The sequence below is a fragment of the Hevea brasiliensis genome, chromosome 11 (assembly GCF_030052815.1).
Source record: "Hevea brasiliensis isolate MT/VB/25A 57/8 chromosome 11, ASM3005281v1, whole genome shotgun sequence".
Lineage (NCBI taxonomy): Eukaryota > Viridiplantae > Streptophyta > Magnoliopsida > Malpighiales > Euphorbiaceae > Hevea > Hevea brasiliensis.
In genome coordinates this window covers 80577616-80595804 of record NC_079503.1, presented here as the reverse complement: position 1 = coordinate 80595804, position 18189 = coordinate 80577616, and the positions used below count along the sequence as shown (strand labels likewise).

Here is an 18189-nt window from a genome sequence, read left to right as displayed (position 1 = left end):
TAAGAAATTACAGTTCAAACTATCAAGCTCTCAACAATCAATTATGATAGCTCAAGTTCTAGAGAGAGAAGAAAAAATCTTTTAAACACAATAAATTCTCAAAGAAATAGTTGTTGTCACTTACCTCTAGTCATAAATAGTCTCTATTTATAGTTTTAGTAAGAAAATAACCATTGGGGGTGCATTAAATGGATAAATTTTGACAATTATCCCTGAACTTATCTAGTTATAACATTATAGTCTCTCAACTCAAAAATGTAACATAAAACCCCATCATCTTTCAAATTTTGCGCATGAATTTTGGGGTGCAGTGTCGATAGAAGACCTAGATGGCAAGAAACACATCTATGGATATGCAAGTGGACAATTTAAAGAGTCTGAAAAGCATTATCACACAATCTACAAGGAGATTTTGGCCCTCAAAAATGGAATAAAAAAATTTGAATTCCACCTTATTAGCCACTGCTTTTTTATTATAATGGACAATTCGTCATTTCCTACAGTGCTTGAATTCAAAAACAAGGCTCTACCAAAACCATAACTTTTAAGATTGAAGAGTTAGTTCGACAAGTATAACTACACTGTCTAGCATATAAAAAGAGACCAAAACCTTATTCTTGATCCCCTCACTAGACTCCAAACTTGTCACCTAATTTTTCACAATCTCTCCATTTCACTTATTCTCATGCCAAGCTCCTCCAAACTATCAAGTTCCCAACCCTCTTAGTTTTTTATTCCTGGACTTGAGACTTTTCCTCCAGGATGCACTCCTTCCGTGACCTTACCACAAATTGAGGCTTATGCTAAAAATCACCTCTTTCATTTCCAAAACCTCTCCAATGTTCTTTGGCAAAAAAGAAACAATTTCACCCATTTCCAGCTTGATACTTCTTTCTTTACAATTTTCTATCTGGATCCTAAGGAGGACAGACTCCCTGAAGAAAAATGGTTTCTTTGGTGCATGATCACTCTATATATCACTGCCATTAAAATTCCTATAGTGGCAATGCACAATTTTGTAAAAGATAGAACAACCAAAGGACTCTAATATGGAATTTCCTTGAATGGTTCCAAACCTTGTCTCAATGGCGTCAAGATCTCAAAAAAAAAAAAACATGAATGACCACTCTCTCCAGCAGAGAATGCTCCAATAGGTAATGAATGTCTATTCCATGTTCATTCTTCATTGGCCTTTCTTCAAAAATTAAGAAGGAATGCTATGGACTCAGAATTCAGTATATAAATGGAGGACTTATTCACAGATTGTTAAATCCAAGCTCATTAACTTATCATTCAGGAAACAGGTCTCTGCATATTTGTGTGAGCTTAACACTTAGAAGCCCAACACTCAAATAACAAACACAACTTCTATTGGCCCAAAAGCAAAGCCCGAACTGGTTCCTGATTATGTTATTACGTGGCAAAATTCCCAAGACCCACATACTCTGAAAAGCTTTGAAAACCCAAAAATTGTTCCTGTGTTTGAGGATCCATATGACATCAATATGAGCCCCAATCATAAGCCTTTCACAAAAGTAAAATACTATTCCAAAAAAAAAAAAAAGAAAAGAGCTGATAGTTAGAGCATTCGATGCTCTTCTTTATGTCTTTATTTACAGTGTCACTATTTATGTAATAGACTAATATATTGCCAACTTTACTTTTGTAAAAGTGATTTCTTTGTAAATCACGTGTATCCTTTGTATCCCTGCTCCAATGTTCATCATGTGTAGTGTCTGTACTAGACTAATATGCTATCAACTTTACTTTTATAAAAATGATTCCTTTGTGAATCATGTGTATCCTTCATATTTATGCTCCACCTCTATATAAGGAGCTAATTTGTAATATTTGAGACAAAACTCAATAAATTATCAGCTCTTCATATATCTCTATGGCTTTCTAAAAACTTTCTATTCTCTTGAAAATTATAGTTTATATCATGTTTAGATAATCCTCTACTAAGACATGTGTATACTCTGCACTTGCCTCTTACAAAAGATCTCATGCATCAGAAAATATTAAGTTCAAAAATTCATTATACTATGATCCTTTTAATTTAATTTTAATATCATAATGCAAATTTTTGTATTAATAAAATTTAAATTTAAAATTTAATTTTGAAATTTGATTATAATTATTTTTAGAATATATAATTTAAAATTAAAATATTTAGATATAATTATTAATTAAAAAAAAAGAGTTTAATCATAAAAAGGCTCAAAGTATCACAATTATTAGTCCCTGCCCGGGGTTACGCAATCCTGCCCCGGTGTTACGCAATCTCAATCAATCAAGGTCTAGGGTTGGAAGACAATTACGTTCACAACTTATACAAGTCCGTAGCCAATCATATTTGCACCTTTTTCTCGTTTGATTTGAGAATCAAGGCAAAGCCTATGGGGACTATAGCCAGTGAGACATACGTCGGATCCCCAACTCCCTTCAATGAGAACCCACGTGCTCTGATGAATCTATATAATCTACGAAGATAATAGAAGTGACTATAATATCAACCCAAATTCATATAAAAATAGTCTAAAAATCATTAATTAAATTAAATTAAATTAAATAATAAAATAAATTTATGCCATATGACTTTCTATATTAACGTCATTTGGCACAATAATGGAGTAACAAGGATTTAACTACAAAATCTCTCCTTCCTTTGCTCTTTGAACCTATCGCCCCATTTACTTTGACTTTTCTTCTTATATAATGTGCACAACTTTTAACATCAATATAATCCACCTTATGCCTTTTGGAGTCACTTGATGGTTTTACCATATTATCACTCTATAATCAACTAAAATTAAACAACATACTATATCAAATTAATTACTTTCAAAACACAAACCCACAAGCTACATTTTCATTGTCCACTATAATTCTAAAATTATATACTTAATCCTTTATAATAAAAAAAAAATTTATGACAATAATTACAATTTAATCAATTCTAGGAAACTAAAGGTTGTAGTTATAAATTGAACTATACAATAAATTTATAAAATCATGTACTTAAATCCTTCTAATAAAAAAAAATTATGATAATAGGTACAATTTAATTAATATCAAGAAAACTAAAAGTCATAATTATAAACTACATAAACTAATATCAAATATCAAAAATCAAACTAGCCACCCCCAAATGCAAAATAGAACATACACTGTCCAAGCAAAATTTTCTTTTAAGCTTACCAAATAATATTTTAGTAATTGGGGCATTAGAAGAAGATAAAGAACAATTTGCACAAATATCATTAAGATAATGTTCATATTATAATAATTTATTCATTTACATTTTATTGACATCTTATTTTTTATTATTATTTATATTCATTTTTAATTTATAATTATTCTTCATATTTATTTTCTTTATATTTTTATAATTCTTCTTACCAACAATTCAAATAAATTAAAAATATATTAAAAAAGCTATATAGTCATATCTTCATCGAATTAAGTAATATATCAATAATTATAATACCTGCACAACGCGTAGACAAAAGCCTTGCTTGAATTAAAGTTGCATTGATGTTATAGAATATCCCTCATATGTCCTGGAATGGAATCAAAGACCATATGAATTGAAATCACAAGTGCAAAATATCTACCTGTGAATTGCTCGACACTTTCAAACATTGATATCGATTAACAAGAAATTACGCATACAATTAGGAGAATAAACTAGTACAAGACTTCATGATTTGCTGACAAGATCTCATATCTGATTTGCTTGAACTTGTATCTCGAAAGAAACATCTCACTCAATTGATTTCATTGCCACGCGAAGGTTACGCTTCCTAAATTCCATTTCTGCTGTCAAATTTTAGTCTGCTATGCATGGCATTTGTGTTCGTGTGTCAGCCTACCACATTGGCAATTGCGTTTATTAATGACTTTGGGTTAAATATTATACCGACTTTGGGATCACGAAAAGAGTCAACAAAGATCTGCAAAAAAGGAAAAGAAAAAAGGTAACCTCATGCACAAATAAAGAAACTCAACATCAAGGTAAATGAACTTAAAGCAAAGCACTCTGCTAAGTTTTCCTGTCCACAGCAATAATCAAGGCTATATCAGAATCCTGAAACAGAGCACTCAATTATAGCCATGCAAAGCAAATCACAGCCTATCTGCCTCTACAATCTCAATGTTCGACTACAGACTCATCAGGATATTATAAAGGCACAAAAAATAAAATAAAATGACAACAAGGTACTTTGAATGGAATGGAAACAACCCTAGAAAAAGTGAAGTTGATGAAGGTGTTTTACTGAGGATATCCAGAGGGAGTTTTGTGGAAAATTTTTCTATTAGAAATTGTTTTGATCACTGTAAAATAAGATACTGCATAATACTTCAAGCGTGTTACACTAGAAATAAGTATAACAACACTAATCAAAGTTATTATTCAAATGGATGAAAATCCCTTGAATCAAATTTTTAAACTTCAAAGAAACAATACAACATAAATATGTTAGCATTAGCATCTTGTAAGTTATTTGTTTAATACAATTCACAGAAATGGTGATCAGCAACCATACCACATCAAAGATTCCTTGGGAAGTCAAGCATGGAACATCTATGGGAATTTCACCTTCTTTGGGCACTAAAAGTGTATTGATATACTGACTTGGCTGCACAAAAACATCAACTGCAATAAATAACATGCTTCCTTCCATTATCATTGCTTTTAATTTGTTATAAAAGATGTTCCCACACATTAAATATTGACAGTTTTTGTCATTAGGATAATTTAGAAACTAGAAAAGAATGAGTTTCTATACAAAACAAAAACCTTCGAAAATGAAAGTCTTAACATGTCTTTTACAGGCAAGTTGCAAGAACATTAGCAAATTACAATCAAAACATGAATCAAAAATTTACTGAAGAAAATGAACATACAAACATTTGGATCTGGTAAAAACCCAAATAGATGATGCATATCGATAAAAATTCTCAATTGAACTTGCTCTTTCTTTTGGTATTTTTGCCTCTCCCCATATTATTTACCAAGAAACTTGCCCATAGTGTTTATTTCTATACATCATGAGTTCTTGATTTTCATTTTATTCTCTTTCTTCTCATAGGTTTTAGTTTTATTTTTGTTGAATATCATTTAACAAAAATAAATAGAAACAGCCATCTTTCATCATGCAGGCTGCTATTTCTTCAAATCCCATATGTTTACAAATATTTAGCTTTGAAAACTTTTGTTCAATCTGCAATAATTGCCCACACTCGTGAAATAGCTAACCCTGTTATTGGATGCTGGCTAAGACCTAAATCCACTTAATAAAATCTATTGATACTAGGGCCCCAAATTTATTAGTATGAGTGCTTAATTTTCTATTTATACATTAATTTATATGCAATTAAATATATTTAAGTGTGCTGACCAAGATTGAAATAACTGATTAAAGTAGAAGCTATAACTGACTATTTCCAAAATATGGTTATAGGCCTATTGTTGCAAATCAGAAGAAAGTTTGTGACTTAGTAATTAACCCCCAAACTTATAAATGTGACCGGTTACCCTAAAACAAAATCATAAATTTGTAAGATCCATTATGCTCCAAAAAATTGTATTCAGCAGAAGAAAATATTATCTCACAATTCCCATAACTCCATTGAGCATGAGGTATGTTAAAACTGTAACTCTATCAGTCAACTTACAGAGTTTTCTAGACAATTATGAGGGTCTCCATATTTTCTATTTAGAGCATCTGTAATTGCAGTTACAAAGCAAGAAGCAGAGAAGCCACTCGTCTCTCGATCATGCGTACCATTCAGCAAAAGTACCTAATATAGGAGCAAGCAAAATAAATGCAGTAGAAATAAGCTAAGCTAAGTTCTACACTTATATGCCAAACATTAAATTTAAATAGCAGTATTGCATGGTCCATCCGGAAACTTCTGCTATATTCCATGCAAATAAATTAGCAAGAAACCATCCTCTTGCATCAATTACAGTTTGTCGAAAGACTTAAGGGTACCTTCGGGCAGGTTCTTGAAGAGATAATTTCCCCAACGCCACGTAAAACCTAAATAGAAGTCATAGTTAATGATACTATTTGTATGCAAAATCTCTCATTTCCTAACAACATTTTATATATATATATATAGATAGATAGATAGATAGATAGATAGATAGATAGATAGATAGATAGATAAAGACTCGGTTAATTGTTAGGACAAAGCATATTGAGAAAGAATCAAAGTTAAGAACATAAACTTTTTTAAATATTGTATCGCAAAATTGTACAATTGCAACAATTAAAAAAATAAAAAAATTTTCAACATCTGTAAGTTGGCAGTTCTCATCATGGTGCATTAAGAGAGGAGGTAGATGCAGCATTATATTGATGGATAGTTAAGAACATTACCAGTGATGGACAAATGGAAGTAAAGAGGGACCCCATAGCATAAACAATGCAATCCACGTTACTCAATTGGTCCAGCACAGATGAGTTAACTGCAGGAAAGACCTAATTAAGCAGAAAAATGAAGTTATTATGAGTTTTGAATAGGGAAGCACATAAATGAACAACTAAATAAATTTTTTGCACCCCCCACCCCAAAACACAAAAAAATTTTCTTCCCAATGCACTCAAAGCAAGGATTAATTTTTAGGATAAGTTAAGTAATGACCATCAAGGGCTTAAAGTGTAGTGTTTACTTACAAGGAGCAAGAAAATGCGTACAAAATCCAACCAAACTAGTACTTCACTAGATATATAAAAACACATATGAAAAACGATTCCACATGAAGAAAATAGTACCAAATCTCACATATAATGTGAAAAAGATTTAACAAACCCACTATATAACAAACTATTCCATATATATGAGTAAGAAATCAGTGTTCCCATTTGGCATGCCAAAGATTTAACAAAGTGAAAAGGAGGAAGAAAATTGGCATTCCCATTTGATATGTAAAAGAAGTAAAACAGATAAGAGGGATCAAAAGAAGACATGAAGACGTGTTGTTCACCTCATGCAGTGAATTTCCACCCTCACTTGACATGTAGAACACCCTCTTCATTCTCGAAGGAAGCACTGGAATTGAAGAACATCCCTACCCATAAAACTTTCTTCCCATAAGATTAAGGACTGTGATATGTTAAAGAGTGTTAAAAACACTGTCTAATATAAAGGTATTAGTAAATTGTCAATTTAGTGCATTTTATCAGCAAAGAGCAAAAACTCAAATCAATATCTCATGTACCGGATTTTCTTCAATCCACCAACTTAATTGTCATTATGAATATTTCAGAAATGGTCTCAAGAGTGATGTATCAAATGAAATTTATTGGAACTTCACCATGACAACACTGCCATCACTACCATACAACTGAAGCCATGCCACCATGAACTGTCATTGTCACCTCAATACTCCCGCCACCACCATCATTACTAATTAGCAGCCACATTTTGAAAAATCTTTATTTAAAAATTCTAAAGAAATATAAGAAATAGACAATGCTAAAGGGAAGCTGATAAAATATGTGCTTATAGTAATTACAGACACTGGGATACCTTATTGACAGGTTGCATGGTACCATTGGTTGGATGAGAAATTTCATTCTGACCCCGTATAACAGTCCCATCCTATATGTAAATTGCACAACCAATTAAAATGAAAAGGTCAGAAATTTGATTTCGGGCATTTGTTCTTGCAAAACATGATATCATAATCACAAGAGCTGATGGGGAACCAAGAACAATATACAACTAAAGAACTATATATAGTTGCACAAAACATCTTCCACAAGTTGGAAAAATAAATGAACTACAATTTAACCAAATAGGTTTATGCAGCATGCATAAGCGCAAATTTGGGGAAAACAAAGGTTCCAGTGGGCACAATATATGCTGAACAAGTCAAGCACAATAACATTGAAGTGTTAAATCACAGTAATACCCATAATTCACATCCTAATGTAAGCCTGTCATTTGTTGAGATCACGGGGAGGACCAAACTTTCAGGTGGAATTTCTGAAACACGTGAAAACAAAAATATTGCAGCATCTAATGACTGAAAAAATATGCGTGCTCCTGCAAAGAAAAAATTCCCAATGCTGCAAAAATGTTGGATGTCAGTTAAGCTATGATAACATCAAAAAATTGATTGCATATTAAAGAGAAAACAGGAATTCATTCTGCAACAATATCTTTCTTATCACAATAGATGCCCTTTCTAAGTTACTTCTTGCATGTAGCTGTAAGGACAAATTGGGAAACTGTAAAAAAGATTAAAAAAAAAAATGGAAAAGCCTCAACAACAAAAGAAAATGGAAATTCAGTTCTCATATTTTCATTTGCAAAGAACACCACAACAATATGCAGGACATCCTCATGATCAGTGATGGACCTAAGATTAAGACATTGGTGGGGAGGAGGGTGTGAGTGCTCAAAAAAATAATGACTACATTTCGTTAAAAATTTTATTATGCTGTATTTGTTGAACTTTTACTAAATTATAAGTTATAAAAAGTGTCATTTTCATTTAAAAGCCTCAAATAATTTTTGGCAATTTATTATTTCATATTTTTAACTTTTAGATAAATATTTATTTTGATAGTTATGTTTACAAAATCAATATGGCCAGTCCACCTCTACCTTATTTTCAGTCTTATGAGATTTAGGTAGGAAATTTAAATTTGCCAAACATACAGACATAAAATCTTTTGGAGGCTAAGGTAGAAAATATTAAAGAGTATGGTAAAAAAATCAACTATATAAACAAGAAAATTTAGAAAGTGTAGAATCTTAAGGGTATAAATTATGGATTGAGTGATCAATAAATACATATGCAAAGATAAAGTAATTATAATTTTTTATACAAAGTATGGGGGGCAGCAGCCCTTCCCTTCTCTCCTTGGTATGCCACTGCTCATGGTCAGAATGAAATTCCATGATTAATGCCTAGGATTTATACTTGCATCCAAGAAACCAAAATATTGGATTGTAATGCACACAATCAAAAGGACGTAAAGTCTCCCCAGTGAACTGAACATTTTCAGAACATCTAGTCTACAGGTAGAAACCAAGGTTTAAGCTGCCTATGAAGTTGCATGGGATTCTAACAACTCATCTGAAATTCATCCACCTAGTGCCACCGAGGATTGCTTCAACCTAGAATGTGTACACAAGCAAACATACAAGAGAGAGAGAGAGAGAGAGAGAGAGAGAGAGAGGGAGAGAGATTCCAAAAGTAAAGCATCATTGTCAGAACCCAAAAAGTGTACAGTGCATCAACCTAATCAGTTATAATTGGAATAGGAAGCCAAATCCAACATTAATATTCAAGATATTGATCATTAAAATTCCAAGTATGCAAAAAATAATCATATAACAAAACAAACCAGAAGCCTACTTTATTATTCTCAGATGAGGCAGAAACCCAGTAAGATATATGTAAAATGGGAAATGTACCTGCCATTAGTAAAGCAAAATGATTCATTAGGCCGACGGAGAATCTGTATTCATAAAAGTGAATGTTGTACATCAGTGAGCTCTAACTGATAGAATTTGGAAGAAAATTCCACAAGTAAACAATGGTAGTAATACTCAGCATATTAAAACTATTTGACTTTTCAAATACCAGTTCCCAGAATAAATTCTTAATTGTATATTACAAGAAATAATGAAATATAATGGACAAAAACAAAAATAAAAAATTGGTCAATCATATGATAATAATTCAAGAAAAGACCTTTTATAATTAGCTAAAGTTCAATAATATGAAAGTATGAGCTCATAGCTCTTCAAAAACAAAGCTAAAAGGGAAACAAACAGTATTTGTATTAAAAAAAAAAAAAAGATGATCAATTATCAATAACTAAAGGTTGACAACCTGGTGTTGTTTCAATGTTAGGCTACCTCATTTTGGAAATAAACAAGAAAAGCTCGAATTGTTTCTCTGTATGGTCTTGATACACCTGTCCATAAAGGGTGTTCTCCTTCTACAATATCATACCTGTCAAATTCTCAATTCAGCATACCATAATCGAACACCCCACCATAGTTACGCCTAGCAAGTAATGACAGAACCTCCCCCCAACAAAAGAAAAGAAAAATCCAAATAAATATTCAATGACAAGAAAACCATTACAAAATATGAAATATTTAATAAAAAAGAAAATGGATTCAAAATTTCATGATTCCTTATGTCAAGTTTTGCACATACGCATATGCATGCACAAGCACACAAGGAGACAAAGATAATAAGAGAGATGGTGATATCCATAAATAAAACAGCATCTAAAGTTGATAACCTAGATGAATGTAGCTATCAAGGAAAAATGATCAAAATGCCCTTGGTACTATATTTAAAAATAAGAATTGCAAGAACACAGTTACTAATTACAGAAATGCTATCACATATAAATTAAGTAAAAAATAAATAAATAAATCACTGCAGCTTAGTTGGATACACTACCATTCTGACTTGGCTTGAGGTGCTTCAAGAGGTAAACGATGACCAAGCAATCTTCGGACGGCAAGAGCCTCAGCAGTACTTTGATCAGACAATCTTAAACATCTTGACCGAATGTCTCCAACAGCAGGACCACCTAAAATTTATTTAACCCGTTAACTCCCATCCAATTAAACAAGACAATTCCTCAAAAATGGGAAGAAACAGTAAAAGGAAACTGCAACATTTCTAGGCACCAAAAAAGTCCAGGTATACACAGTTAAGATTAGCATTTTAAAGCATCTCAAAAGGTGCATTTTATCACTAGGCACAGCAGTGTGTAGCTCATTTAATTTAGCTTCTCATGTTTAACCTCCTCCCAGGTAGCTAGAAAGCCGACTTCAATAGTTAGTTAAGTTGATGTTCTTTCAAGGGCACTGAGATGATAGATCGTTTTGGTAGCAAATAAACAACAAAGACTAAACAAATTATGAATAGTTAAACATGGTTCTAAAATGGATGAAAATTCTCGACCCCTTTTAGGCACATCATAAGTCCCAGATGTAATTAAACTAATTAATTTTCTTTCATCACCTTCTTTGGCATCCAGTAATGTGTTCCCATTACTGATCAAGGCCCAAAAAAGAAGAACCTTTAAGTTAATGAAATATACCAAGCACACGGACAATCTCAGCGGTACTGCCTCCATCGTCAGAAACAGGCAGAACATGAGCAATACGAGTAGTTAAATTCTTAAGCTCTTCCACAACTCCATTAAATGCAGTACCACCTGCAGTAGCAGCATCAAGCTAATTCCTGAGAATTAGTGCATTAATTTAAGAAATTAGTCGCATCAAAAGAAAGAAAAAGCAATTTAATTACCCATTAACTTCCAATTACTTAGGACTACTACGAGAATACATTTTCAGAAAGTAAGCTACATAATCAAGATCTAGAGCCAAAAAAAGGGGGGGAGCGAGGGAAAGGGAAGAGGAGAGAGAGGACAGACCTGAGAAGACGAGAAGAGAAGGCTGGTTGGGCATAGGGCTTGAGATGGGGGTGGAAGAAGAGCATTGAAGGGAGGCAGCCATGGAGAGAGGTTTGGATTTGCGTTTTGAATTGAAAGAGAATAAGAAGGTGAAATTGGGAGTGTGGAGGAGGAGAGGATTTGCCATGATTATCAGGGGTACCAACCATGCGTCCGCCATATTCCCGCGACTCTGAGAACGGTGCCCCTGCAAACTAAAAATTTTAATAAAATTGATACATACATATTTTGTTTTCTTTTCAAATTTTTAAAATATTTTTTAACCAAAAAAAATTGCATGTGTTGATAGGATGTGCATTTAACTATAGGATGTGCATTTAGTTAATTAAATTGAATTAAAATTTTAATTAATTAAATTTTTAATTAATATTAAAATATTAACCAAATTCAACTGTCTGAAATTTAAAAAAATAACTAAAATAAAAAAAAATATTCCATTGGTTATAAATTATAATCGAATTAATTGAAAACACTACATTATACATTGTATAACATTAATTAAAAAAAATTAATAATATTATTATAAAAAAAATCTCATTTAGTTTAATAAAAAATAATTATAAATTAAATTAATAACAAAATTATAAAACAATAATTATAAGAAATATAATATAATTAATATATTAATTAATAAAATTTAATTATTTCTATTAGTTCAATTATCAAATCAAAAGTAATTATCTGATGATTGAAATAAAAAATTTTAGGATTTCTTAATCGATAATCAAAATAAACTAAACATACTTCTATCAAAATAATTCAATTTCATATGCTTATGACATTTTGTCAATACTAGTAATAAAAATTTGGGCTTCACTACATGACGTGGCATAAATTTGCTTTTATTCTTCAAAGCTCTACTACTAACAAAAGTTCTTTTGAGATTGTTATACGTCAATAGCTTTTGGTACCTCATTCGTGCTCTAGATGGTCCTTACACTAGTCAAAATCCAAAGCATATCACTTCACAAAGGAATAGAGTCAGAATGCAAAGATTGCAAGAGCGTAATTAGAGAAAATATCAAGACGCATGAAGAAATAGACAAATAAGGATCAAAGGCCATAAGAGTTTGCAATTGGAGATCTAATAATGGTAAAGTTGCTACCGGATCAACTCCGATTTATTTGCAATTGAGACAAGAGATTAGTTTGCAAATATGAAGGGTCAATACCAATAGTTGCTAGAGTTGGGTAATTTGCTTACAAAGTAAAGCCACCCGAATGGATGAAGATTCAGCCAATTTTCCATGTCAGTAGATTGAAGCCATATCATGCATATGAGACAGATCCTAGCCGCAACAAATCTTCCATAACAGTTTTCACCAACACACCACTAGTCAACCAAAGAATAGAAGAAATCCTAACAGAGCGAGTTGTCAAAACCACAAAGCATTAACCATACAAGGAGTACCTTTGTCAAGTGGAAAGGTTTAAATGCAGAAGAAACTAGTTAGGAGAAGGAAAAGACTTCTAATCGCACAAGCAGAAGATTGAAGAATTCTCGTAAACTCAATCAGTCCCATTTATAAATGCGCATTGCACTCTTTTTTCTTTCACCAAGATTTTTTCCCACGGGGTTTTTCTTGGTAAACATTTTTAATGAGACAGTATTTCATCACATATTCTACAACCACATACACAAAAAAACTAAGACATTTTTAAGGGATTAGTTGACAAGTGCGTTGACCATTTGAGTGGGGGAGAAAGTCAAGGGATAGGAAGTTTAGATAGTAAAATATAAATTTTAGAGACTAAAAAGGAAATATCCTTGTATTTTATATTTATTTCTATTTATTTAATTTAAGGGTGTCATGGATCAACTGATGTGATGTCTCTTCCTATTATATCTAGTTATGTTCTTAATGTTCTTTAGGGGAGAGTGATCAGTTGGCCATTGTTTGGCCCAACTAGCCATTGAATATGTGGAGTCCCTGTTACTTTGCTCTTTGTAAGTTTCCCCCTTGCCTACAAGTGATGTGGGGATTGTATATACCATTGTATTAATTATGCTATATGAATGAAAGAATAGACTATTCCTTGAATATTCGTGTTCCCTTATTTGTTATGCTTATTATATTGTGATGCTTGCTTGTATGCAATACTTGTAATGTGTTTCCCAATTAACTAGCCAAAGCCATATGCTAATATATTCATTTTAATCTATAGACTATTATGAGATTCTCCTGGCTAACTTATTGTGAAAGAGTTCAAGCAAAATACCATACGATCCGACGTAAATGCTAATTTTGGGCCCATGAAGCCGGTAACTTTTTTAGAGAAAATACTTTTTTTTTAAATTACATTGAAAATAAAATTTTAAATTATTATAATTAACTTATTCAAAACCCTTGTATTATAAATAGCATCAATTTAATTAATTTAATTAACATATTTACCAAACTGACTTCCCTTTTCCACCCCTTCTTAATATATTTTCCACTTCCCTTATTGCAATAAATAATAAATTATGACATTAACAAAATTTATTAAAACTTTTATTTATTGTAAATAAGAGTAAGTTTTATTAAATTGAAGAATATTTCAATGTGGATATGTGTAATTTATTCACATAGAAACAATTTATTACACTAGAAAATGAAATTTTCTTTTTTTTTTTTTCTTAAAGATAGATATTTCATTAATTAAAAAAAATGGTCTGAGGGTCGGTACAGTAAAAGATCTAATTATAAAAAGCATCAACTAAGCCCATCCAAGGATGAGCCTAAAATCAAAAACCAAAACCCTAAACTGCAACAGGTAACCGACCTGAAAGCCATGAACCGATTAAAGGAGAAAGCAACAATAGATCACTGCCAATCAGACTAACCCCACCACCACCACCCCCCAATCGATCACTAGAAGCAATATGTAGAGCCAAGAAAGGTGAAAATAAAGAGGATCTCTCGACTTTTGTTGCCATGCATTGCTTAGAAACAATTGAAGAGTAAAGGAACTCTTCACCACTGTCATCTTCTAGAGCTTCATGGAAGTAGGTGATCGATCTAACTCCAAGCCAAAGGAACATAAAAACCCTCAAAATATCACAAATCTAGTAGAAAAAGGAGATGGCAGAGCTCATTGGTGACCCACTAACATCTTACGGGCCCATATTGAACTTAGCGAGATACCATCCTGTCCAAGAAGTACCTCCTTTCACTGTTTAAATTAGGAGAAAGTGCTAATGCTTGAGCTTCAGAGACCTACAACACACAACCATAGCATAAAAGGAAAGATATAGAAAATAAGGCAACTAAACCCTAACACTAATGATCCAACTGCCAAACACAATCCAAAAACAAGTATTTACAACTCAACACTAGGGTAGGGATGGAACCCATGCCAAGTCAAGGGAAAAGAGGCCTTTCCTTGCCTAGAAGACCGACAAGTAGCAATAACAAGAGCCAAGCCTTAAGCAAGGAAAAGAGGAACTAAAGACAAAACTCTCTTTATACAAAATAGAGAGTGAAGGATACCATCTTTGTAGGGTTCATTATGAGATACTATTTTGTTACAATCATTGCTTAAAATTTGTTTATTCTAAAAGATAACATGTATTGTATGTAGGGTTTACCATGAGTCATCTCCAAGACTGTAAGATCTTGAGTTTGGATTATAGTCGAAGCTAATTGTTAAAAAAAAAAAAAAACAAAACTTTAGCTCCAAAAAATGCATGAAAAACACAAGAAAATCAACATCTTGCTGAAATTTATGCTAAGAAAAAAAAAGGCTTTCATTGCTCAATTGCAACAAATTTCCTCAGCATCAAAGTTCTTGTTCACTCTATCTCTTCATTGATAGGGATGTGATGGCCTCAATACTGTTTCAAAGCATCTGAAACAAACTCTTTTATCATCTTTATTTGCATGCTTGGGGTGATAGAACCAAGTGCCAAACTCACCATATTGTCGATAATCTCCAATCAGATTCACAAAATTCATGATTTTATATGGTAACACTAGATGATGCAGAAACTTCTCCTTTCTACTGACAAGATCCCATGCCTATACTCCCATGCTAGGCAGCATGTTGTTCATCATCCCGCTTCACCTACCATCAATTTTGTGGTGAAAGCCTCCTGAAAGTTTTTCCAAAGGAAAGGGAAAATAAACATCAATATGAAAGTTTCCAAATTTTGGAATAGCTCTTGCCTAAATTCAAACATGATAAAATAATGCTTAGAATGCTTATTTTGAAGGTCGAAAGCATTTTTACTCATGACATGGCATTTCACCTTTAATTGCATCTCATTTTACACTTAAACATTATAAAAGTATAACTATTTAACTCCTGCAATTAGTGAATGCACAACTTTGTTGCATTGCATGAGGAACTAAATCTTCATCTGAACAATAAAGTGAGACAGAGCTTATACCTTGTAAGATATGTGTCTTCCAACATCATAAGACAAAAAAAAAAAAAAACTTCACTATTTTCTATTGTAATATGCAGCTTTCCTCACGCTCATCTTATGAGATGAAGCTCCATTGATAATATCATCAATGGACTTGTCTGATTTTCTTATAACAATTTAGATAAAAAAATGGAAGTATATTACTATGCTACCTTTTTCTTTCACAAGGGCAAGTTGAATACAAAACCTAATAAATATTCGTCTAACACTTAAATTAAGGTGTTTTCCTTTTTATTATCTACTTAGTTCTCCATGTTTTCATTTTCTGTATCTTTTAAAATCAGAATTTCTCTTCACCTTTGAGTCGGGATGTTATGGGCAAGCATTTTGCTAGAGGATTCTATTGTATAACTACCTTGTGTAATTCGTGTCGAAACATAAAATTATAAAATTTAAAACATTATTGAAAGAATATATCTATCAATTTAGGAAATAGTGAGAAAAAGATTAATTATAAATACGCATGTTCATATTAGTTTATGTCATATTATTTTCATGTAATATTTATTTTAAAATATATACTTTTTTTATAATTTATTGATAATTTTTAAAAATTAGTATTATTAAAAATCCCTAACTACAGTATATGTTTTTAGAATTTAAGTTTCCCATAATAATATATACTTGCAATTCTATTGAGAGCGCAAAATTCAATCTGCAGTTGATGTGGAGTTTTGTTAAAGTGACGGTTCAATTGACGTGGGCTAAAACTCTAAAGTGGGAGTTTAAGCCTTTTAGGCCCAACTTATAAAGCTCTTGGGTAATCAACCTAAGGCTAAATGAATTCTTAATATATATATATATATATATATATATATATATATATATATATATATATATATAGAAAGAGGAATGTAAGAACTCAGGAATTGGCACTTACTTGGTTGATGATGGACCTTTAACCATTGATCAAGGCTGGTCTCATTGGTAGGGGCGGAGGGAGAGGGAACTAGGGGGAGCCTTGGCCCCTCAAATCCTTTTAAATTTTCCCTATATACATATATATATTTGGAGAAAAAAATTAATTTATTTTAGATAAAATTATTTTATTTTAACTATTAACCTCTCCAAAAAAATAATTATATTATTTTATTAAGATAAAAGTACTGTATAGTATTGAAATTGTTTATTTTTCATTATATATTAAAAAATTTTCTAAAGTATTTGTACCATTAAAAAATTATAACTTAATTACACTCTATTATGATATTTTTAAATATACAATATTAACTATTCAAAATATATAGTAAATAAAAAATATATAGAAAATAAATATAATTAAATAATACATTGAATTAATAATATTGACTCCCTCAAAAACAGTTTTTTTTGCTCCTCCCTTGCTAGTTGGTCTCTTTTTTTTCTGAGTTTATCTCCTTTTATATATACTAGTTTTTTTTTTTTTATTTTATTTTAATGTGCATTGCACGTAATACTCATTATTCATACTCGTGATTTATTTTGTTTTATGTAATTTTTGAAAATTTGCATGCTAACTAACAAATAAATCTTAATATATTCTGAAAATTTATTTCTTTATTTCCTTAAGAGTTGGTTCCTCCCCAATTTAAAAAATTTCTCTATTTTCTTAAGAATTCGTTTCTCTCCCAATTTGAAAATTTATTTTTTATTATCCTAGAAAATTTGTTTCTCTTACTTCATAAATTTTCTAGTTTTACATTAAATGTATAATCTAAGAAATTTATAAAATTTTGTTTGAAAAAAAATCATTTGTAAGAAAAGAACTCAATTCAATTTTCATACAATGATATTATTTTTTTTTGCATGATTTCTATATCTTTTAAAATGAAATTTTTTGAAGTTAAAAAGAATTGATTTTTCTTTCATCTATTATATTTTCAAATATGAGAATCAACAAAAAAGAAATCAATCAATTAAATTATTGTATGAGTAAAGTTGACTCTAAAGTGGTTTGTCTATGATGCACTAAGTGCACGTACTTTTAGATTTTACCTAATCATAGCAATCAATCACTTTTTAATAAAGTGAGAGAATAACCTAAATATAAATTATTTTAATATTAAAGTATATGTGATTAATGTGTATCAATCAACGAGAAGATGTTGTATGCCCACAGATTGACATAGGGATCCTTTGAGAATACCCCACAAGCATTTCATACATAATAGCAGCAAGTGATATGTGATTTCGTAACACTTCATTATTAACGAAAAAATTGAACATTAAATTTTAAGAACCATGATTACCCTCAAAGCAATTTCCCTCTCAAACAACCAAAAACTCATGCCCCCAAAAATAGAAACAACCAAACGTGATCCAACA

The 18189-nt window shown here is 31.3% G+C and overlaps 1 protein-coding gene across 5 annotated transcripts; it reads right to left on the bottom strand.

The window, feature by feature from the left end:
- Nucleotides 1-3514: 3514 nt before the first annotated feature.
- Nucleotides 3515-11679, bottom strand: LOC110649870 (uncharacterized protein YNL011C). 5 transcript variants are annotated; one of them, XR_009141415.1, is made up of 14 exons: nt 11436-11679; nt 11100-11216; nt 10451-10583; nt 9892-9988; nt 9386-9444; nt 7931-8087; nt 7546-7617; nt 7001-7084; nt 6393-6494; nt 6003-6050; nt 5683-5808; nt 4551-4643; nt 3676-3956; nt 3515-3563 (listed from the first exon to the last, which is right to left on the bottom strand). XR_009141415.1 is itself a non-coding variant. In XM_058130203.1 (13 exons), exons 1-13 carry the CDS (start codon nt 11632-11634, stop codon nt 3867-3869), a joined length of 1377 nt encoding a protein of 458 aa, XP_057986186.1. In that variant the 5' UTR covers nt 11635-11679; the 3' UTR covers nt 3515-3866. The 5 variants fall into 5 exon arrangements, 4 of the variants coding, with proteins under 4 accessions (XP_057986186.1, XP_057986187.1, XP_057986189.1 ...); XM_058130203.1 differs by having other exon boundaries at nt 3515-3956; XM_058130204.1 differs by lacking the exon at nt 9386-9444 and adding an exon at nt 9445-9488 and having other exon boundaries at nt 3515-3956; nt 11436-11678.
- Nucleotides 11680-18189: the final 6510 nt, after the last annotated feature.